Genomic DNA, 7998 nt, shown 5'->3' with positions numbered 1-7998 from the left:
TACCATAAAACTAATTGGCAATATAAGATGTTGTACAATCCTAGACATGCACATAAAATGTCCCCTAATTTCTTGATTGAGATTCACACTTTCAATACTATGTTCAAGGTAGCTAGGCAATTGATATTGCCCCGATGCCCTCCAACCTCTCAGTGACGCAGCATAAAGCTAGTAAGGATTACAAGCATAAATCCTTGAAGGGTAAAATTCTGGAGTCCACTGGTTTGTAGAAATCTCAAAGGATAATTTAATTAATTTATTGAAAGATCATTATAAATGATAAGCCAAATAGATTAAACAAACAGATTACAATCCTCTGGACATCTCAAAGACTTAGTTAGGTAATTAAGACAAAAACAAATGACAATAATCAAACGGAAAATCAAAAGTCCAATTTAAATTACAAATATTAAAACACTATTTTGGAAGCATAACGATTGTTTTTGGCCTTAAACGCGTCAGACTCGTGGTTTACCTGTACCATGTGTCAAGTTCGGCTCGTGATTCTCTTCGAATTTATATATTACGGTCCCAAATCAAATATGCCAAACCAACCACTGCATCAATCCGCACGATCCAAAACATCCACTTCTAACATATAGCAGCAGCAAGTAATTTATTAACACGTGAATTACTAATGTGCCAATCACTTTTCTCGATTGTTCGCTGCTTCCATCTTTTAATTTTATTGCATGTGAAGGAATCTAATTTTTTTCCTACATCACTCAGAGCCAACAAGTTTTGGAGATAAAATAAGAGAGTTGTGATTTTCCTTCCAAATTAAATAATCATCAGTTAAAGCATATAATAACTATTTTGAAGTGCTCTCCCAACAATTATTTAAAATAAATGAAAAGTTGTAAGGGTGTAAACCATAGCTTATTGATTGAAGAATAGCTAGCTTTGGCCTTTGGGTCACAGTCATTAGGTAATGTGACCTACCCTATCACGGTTGGACGTTTCTTATGCTTTTTCTTTTAGTCTTACGCTATTGTCTCGAACTTGTTAGTTTAACAATGTGCACGAACATATGTTTGGCATCTAAGTTGTCACACTGATAATATATCTAAACCGCCGCTCAACTAAACTCAGTCCCACTTATAGTTAAAGCTACTGATATTCCAACTAATAATTGTACAATTAAGGTGATCCTTTGAAGGTGTATATGACTGAGTGTGGGCGTTTGCCCCACTGAGATGCTGAAATTTGTTCTCCTTTTCTTTTGTAGCTCGAGGAATTTCAATTTAATTTGATCATTGGAGTTTCAACATAAAAATCGAGCTGATCTAATGAATGGTCTATAAATGTATGAATCTTAATATAACTAGAGAAGGAGAGGATTCAAACTTTTGAGTGCAAAAAACAAAATACAATGGTCTAACCAATTCAGCTGAGCTCAGGTATGTCAACACATAATTCTCGTTCTTAATTTATTTTCTTTTGGAGGGTATATGAATTCATATACAATCTTCCAAAATGAATCATGAGAATATACTACAACTAAAAATAACATATGAAGATCAATATGTTCATGTTTGGTAGATGAAATCGGATAGACATGTAAATGAAGGAAGCCTTTAAGGGAAGGGATTCTCATTTTTTTTAATATAAAAAATGAGGATTAGTTGTGAGGTCCACACCATATCAAAGTTTAACAATTCGAACCGTCTATTTTTTAAGTTGCAGCTTATAGATTATCTTTGCAAAATATTAGTCAAATCAAAAATATTTGAGGCTTTTAATTGAGTTCAAATAAATTTACTAAGTAGACAGTTCGGATCGTTAAAGTTCAATATAGAGTGGTTCCCACAACTAATCTCCATTAAAAAAAAAATGGATATCCCCTCCATTGAAGAGCCTATGTAAAGGCAAACCAAATAATCCCTCGGTTGGTTCGGTTCTTCTTCGTATTTTCCACTAGCAACTCTTTAATGCTTTTGTTTGCCTCTTTTGGCACAAAAATAGATTCTAATTTGATCATTTGAGTTTAAATTATAATTTTATAATTTGGGTTTCAGTATAGTGGATTCTAATCAAATTTCAACATAAAATCGAGCTGATCTAATGAATGGTCTATGAATGATTGAATATTCATATAAATAGATATGGGGAGGATTCAAACTTTTGAGTGCAAAAAACAAAACACAATGGTCTAACCAATTCAAATGAGCTCTGGTATATGTTAATACATGATTCTCGTTTACACATGATTCTCATTTTTAATTTCTTTTCTTAGAGTATATGAATTCATATACAATCTTCCAAAAGGATCACGTGAATACTTCAAATGCAAATAATATATGAAGATCCATATCTCCCTGTTTGGTAGATGAAATCGGATTGACATGTAAACGCAAACCAAATAATCCCTCGTTTGGAAAGATCCCTACGGCTTTATGTGGGTTGGTTCGTTTCTTTTTCATAATTTCCAATAGCAACTCTTTATTGCTTTTGTTTGGCTCTTTGGGCACAAAAATGATTCCACCCACCGGCAACACTTTGTAAACATTGTAAAAGAGTGATAGGGCGGATATTTAATTTGAGAGTACATACTACATATATTATATATACTATTACTTACTTTTGTTAGAGGAAACTGATGCATGTGGTGTGATATCCTAATGGATATGGTGGTCCATACTTCCCAATTCGAAACTATCCTTTCCCCTATATTAATGTAATTGTTTTGAACCCTCTTCCTCCCCTTAATTGTAATAAAAAAAAATTAATGAAAAAACAGAGGAAACTGCATGATTATTGGATAGGCTCATGTTTATTATCATAGATTAATCTAAAGTATAAAAAAATCCGACTAACGTACCCATCAAAGACAATTATAGTTTTCTCCTTTTGACCAAAAATTGTTGGTGATTACTGAGTAGGGCATTTTTTATTTAACTAATTGGTTAGCTTTAGCATAGTAGGAGTAGGATTGAAATTGTATGTTACTAATCAACTTTGAGATAACCCACATTTGTTTAATTAATCTACGTGAAGGGTTAATAGTGTTGACTTGGTGAAGCCCAAGTCTGTTTAATTTGCTTAATTTTCAGTTGTACTTTTAGCTTTACATATCTTTGCACTTACCTTGGTCTTTCATACCCATATACAACTTTAAACACATGTCCTATGACCGAAGACATGTAATAGGTAAGAAGCATCGGCTATTCTTGAGTATCAACAAGCATTGTGTAGGTACATTGAATGTTGAATTTGATCAACGACTTAAATTTAGTGAATGATGATCGTTGGACTAAGAGCATGTAGGTATTGAATTACAACAACAAAAATTCTATATACAAATATAACCAACCTCACTCTCGTTGATTTGGTATAACCATCATATAATCTGTCACTTCTGCAGTCGGTTTCTCTTCTAGGGTTGTGATACGTTAATAACCATGAGATCTAACTTGGGCATAAAAGCCTAAGTAGGTAATGCATGTAGAAGAAGTAGTTGTTTTAATCCCCCAAACAAGAACAATTACACAAAAACATGCATTTTACCAATGCGACTTTGTCATCGATTGCCATCTGCCTTCCACATTTATGTCCACAACATACTGTGGCAGACCACTCCTACCATCCCCCATTGAACTGAAACCCTCTCTGTCGTCTCTCTCTCTCTCTCTCTCTCTCTCTCTCTCTCTCTTCATCAATTTGTTTGCCACTTTTGGCATCCACGTTCATGGGAGTGACAGGGTTCCCATTACCCTTCGTTTTCAATCGCACCATTAACGTGAAAAAAAAGAAGGGTCCCAAACCCTAACCCACCATGCACTACCGCATTTGCATGAACAAGTTGATACCTTCTTACCTTTGCTCTCCCATGATCGGGCACGTTCTTTGAGAAGATAGTGTTGGAATCTTTTGCAAATCTTCCAAAGCTGACAAAGAAGATTCCTAGTTGGTCAATTCTCATCATCCTATTATCTAGACTTTGAAACAATCAGTGGCCTTTGGTGCTTGACAATTGACAAGGCCTGGCCTCGATTGTGATCAGCCTTGTTTTAGATAGGCATCATGCATCTTCATGCATTTTTATTGAAACATCAACTCACACACTGAGCTCAGTGGATGTCAGTTGCCTTGAAACTCCAAGTTGTTGGAATCTCGTAGTCACTGGTCTAATCGCGGCACAATCAATGAACTTAATAATTGATTAGGGTTTGTATCCTCACACCATAGATCTGTTTGATAACATTTCATTTTTTTTGTTTCGCTTTTTTATTTATTTATTTATTTTAATAAAAAAAATTGAGAAGCTGGAACTTACTTTGGTAATTATTTTATACTTTTTAAGCTGAAACCCAAAATTTGAATATTTTTGTGAGTTTTCAAGAAAAAATAAAAACAAAACAAAACAAAATGGTTATGAAACAACTCTAAACAATTTGACATTAATTAAGAAAACATGCGTGATGGATCTACATGTGTGACAAGATTCAAACGATTTGTTTTGTTTGGCATGAGTAATAATATATAACTATGCATTTTTGCATAGAAATAGTGCGGGTAATGATGGTATTGGAGAAAATTATAGATATATATCCCCATACCCTATTGGCATCATAATATTTTGAATCCAAAATATTCTACGTGTTGGTCTAGTGGCGGCCCCTGCTCTCAACATTTCAACTAGTTAGGTTTTCGTATACCATTTTCATACAAGTTCATCATACAATTTTTCAAAAAGGGGTCAAAGACATGCAGAGTTTTCATTTGCTTGATTGAGTCGTTTTACATTTCATACCATAATTCTTCGATCTGTCTTGATCAATTTAGTTTTATATCAATAAATAAATAAATATAAACAAAAAGCAGATGTTGCACATTTTTTTTCTTTCACAAGACTATGTAAGATATATTTTCTTAGCTTTATAACCAATACAGCCACCATTGTACTAACAATGATAATATGATTAGACCAAACCAAGGACATTAAGGTGATCAGAGAATACTTACATGAAACAAGGGCGTTAAGGTGACTCGCTCAAACCAATCATGCGAGGCCAGATATAGAAGCTAAAGCACATAAAAATGCATGGTTTGGGTATATTTGGCATCTCCATTTTAATGCAAGTCTCTCTGCGACAATTGCAATAGGGATGGTTGGGCCTTTAGCAGGCCAGTTAGCATGTACGTATAGCCCACATCATTATTGATTGGATAATGGAAGTTTTAACAAAAAGTCCACGGTACTGTTGACTTTAACGAAAAACCATATTTTTACATTAAAAAGTCAAATCTGGTACTATTCACTTTACCCTTTATTTTGTCCTTATCGTTAAAACTCAAAATTTTTAAACCATTTTCATTAGTTTTCCTTTGGATAATCAGCCCTTAAGTAGTCCTGTTTAGAGTCGTTTTGTGTACACCCAAATTTTCTCTTTGAACACCTTCGTTTTTCTGAACATTCAATTCACTCTCACATATTTCTTTAGGCACCCAGAATAATTTACTAAACTTCCAAACATAGTCTTCTTTTATTTTTTTTATGAATCCATTGTTCTCTATACCCATTTCCTTGTATTTGAGAGGAGTTTTAGAGAAGCATGACAAAGTGAAATTCAGATAAGCACAAAAAAGTGAGATTCGACAGTCGCTTGATTCCCACAATATTTTGTTTCCAAACCAGATTCCGCAGCAGGAACAACTGAACAAGGCATCCAAGATCATTCTACAAAACAATGCATCTATGGTTTCATTTGTCCAGCAAAGTATCAAAAGTAATAAAACTATTCAGCTAAAACCGCAGTGAAAGTATTATCTTACAAGCTGATACAGAATTATACATGCTTGCCTCGGAAGTTTAGTTTATCGAAGCATTTATCTCTCTCGTCAGATCAAACACATTATAGTTGCACATTTCAGGTTGGAAAAAGAAAATTAGACTATTGCCTCCGATATTTCGTGGGTTGAAGTTCTTGATGTTGTTACTCTGCTGCCCCACGCAACCAGCTGGCTATTCTTCTTGCTAATTCATTTCGACTTCCTGTTCTTGAGAGAACAATGGATGACGCTCGATTAGGCGGAGTGTAAGGCTTATTCTTCAGTATCCTCAACAGATTTCTTGTATTCTGGCTTGAGCTCATAAGTACCCTGGTTCGTTCCCCTTTTGTTGTAAACGCAGAGCTCATTCAGTATCTCTTTCAAGAATTGCTGCAGATGAAACATCCAAAAATTGTAAGATTGCAGGGTTGAAGCATTATTTATTGCATTTATGAAACTAATTCCAAATTTTTCGAAAATACAAAAAATAGCAGTTAGCTTAAGCATAAACAAAACGACTAAAATACTAACCGCAGGTTGATTGGTTTCTTGCACCAGCTGCTTCAAGGTCCAGTTTGGTTGTTTTTGTTCAAATAACTTGAACACTATGTCCTCCAGTTCCCCACGATCTCTTCTAGTCCTTTTCATGTCTGATTGTTTAACCGGTGCCGTTTTCTTCTTATCCTGAAATAGATAATTCAAAAAAGTTATTCCTTGTTTTGGTATTAGTTTGTAGAAATGGATGAATAGGAAGCAACGGATACCTTTGAGGTGGATGAAACCAAACCAATCATCCCAGGCATGGGCCTCATAAGTATTCCTCGGTCATTGTCGATCATCTTTGGAATAAATTAAAAGCAACAAGAGAGAATCAAAATCTGTTATTCATATACCATCGGAACTGCTGTATCAGAAACACATGGAAGAAAATGGTACCTGTATTTGTCGGTTCTTGATCATGGATTTGTTTGTCCTTTCACGACACAGCTTCCCATACTCCTCAATGTTAGTACCGTGAGGCTTCATATCAAACTTGTGATCCACTTTACCTTCCACAGAAACTTTGCCTACAATGAAAGCAAAAGCTTTTGACTATTTTTATCGACCTCAAAACTAAACGGTGTACAACGAAGAGAGAGGGTAGTAAAATGGTGAGCAGGAAAACAAAAGCAGGACATATAACTTATGACTTGATGAACAAATTGGCCACCGATAGAGGTATACTTATTGGGGAACAAGTTTCTGCAGGTCGCCCTGCATATTATCTATAACATAGATGCATCATATCTTATGTCTTGGAACCAATCAATTTCTACAGCCCAAGACTCAATTTTCGGCATTTTTTTCTTATGTGCAGTGGTCTAAACCCTGCATAAAGCTCTTATTCGTCTAAACCCTAAGCACGTCGTGAAAGAGAAGAAAGTTTTGCAACCAACGGAGTTGATCATTAGTTTAAATGTGCAGTAAACAAAATGAAGAATCTCAACTCTATTAGATATTTACGAAAGGAAATCTACGAACACAACGAGTGTCAGCAAATTGAATTCCTAAACCTCACCTTGATTTGTTTCCGAAAAAACGCACATGGGAACGAAGTCTTTAAACATATTCAAGGAATAACTTTGTGGCAAATTCGCAGCCGCGGAGCCAGGCATCTCCATCTTGAACTGATTGCAAAACCAGAAATCATAATCAACCAAATGCAGAATGCAAATGGAGCATTCGAAAACCAATCAATCAGTGGCAGAGCATAACAACAATTAGGCTTTTGCTCTAAAATCACTAGTTACAACCTCAGCTAAGCTACTAGTCAACTGAACTAACCCCAAATCCTTCGAATTTCTAACCCTAATTCAAAATTTTATATCAATAACTCCGAAATAGCGTAAGAATTGATAGAAAGCAATAAGAACCTCCATGGCAGATGGGTCGTCGGCGCGGAGGGGATCGAAAGAGAGGACGACTTTGGCGATCGGGTGGGGATCGGAGGGGTTGTGGGAGCTCCAGGACTTGGCGACGACCACCGGGCACTTCATCAGCCACACCGGGGCCTCCGCCCTCCCCGTGTCCATCCGACTGCTGCTGCTGCTGCTGTTCCCGCGCTCCTCCTCCGTCGAATCTCTCTCTCTCTTCTCGACGCCCATAGTTTTTAGGGATTTTGTTTCTCACTGACCAGGAAGACTTGAAGCTTCACCGCAGCGTCAAGAGACAGGGACGCTATCTTGG

General features: G+C 36.0%; 1 protein-coding gene across 1 annotated transcript; it reads right to left on the bottom strand.

Annotated features, from left to right (window-relative positions):
- Positions 1 to 5675: 5675 nt before the first annotated feature.
- LOC137717747 (transcription initiation factor IIF subunit beta-like) lies at positions 5676 to 7987 on the bottom strand. Its single transcript, XM_068457210.1, has 6 exons — positions 7686 to 7987; positions 7331 to 7439; positions 6709 to 6839; positions 6537 to 6611; positions 6304 to 6456; positions 5676 to 6162 (listed from the first exon to the last, which is right to left on the bottom strand). The coding sequence occupies exons 1-6, from the start codon at positions 7914 to 7916 to the stop codon at positions 6046 to 6048; spliced, it is 816 nt and encodes a 271-aa protein (XP_068313311.1). The 5' UTR covers positions 7917 to 7987; the 3' UTR covers positions 5676 to 6045.
- Between the last annotated feature and the right edge of the window lie 11 nt (positions 7988 to 7998).

Source organism: Pyrus communis, chromosome 15, assembly GCF_963583255.1.
Source record: "Pyrus communis chromosome 15, drPyrComm1.1, whole genome shotgun sequence".
In the NCBI taxonomy this organism is placed as follows: domain Eukaryota; kingdom Viridiplantae; phylum Streptophyta; class Magnoliopsida; order Rosales; family Rosaceae; genus Pyrus; species Pyrus communis.
The sequence above is the reverse complement of the archived record's forward strand: the minus strand, read 5'-3'. Positions and strand labels throughout refer to the sequence as shown.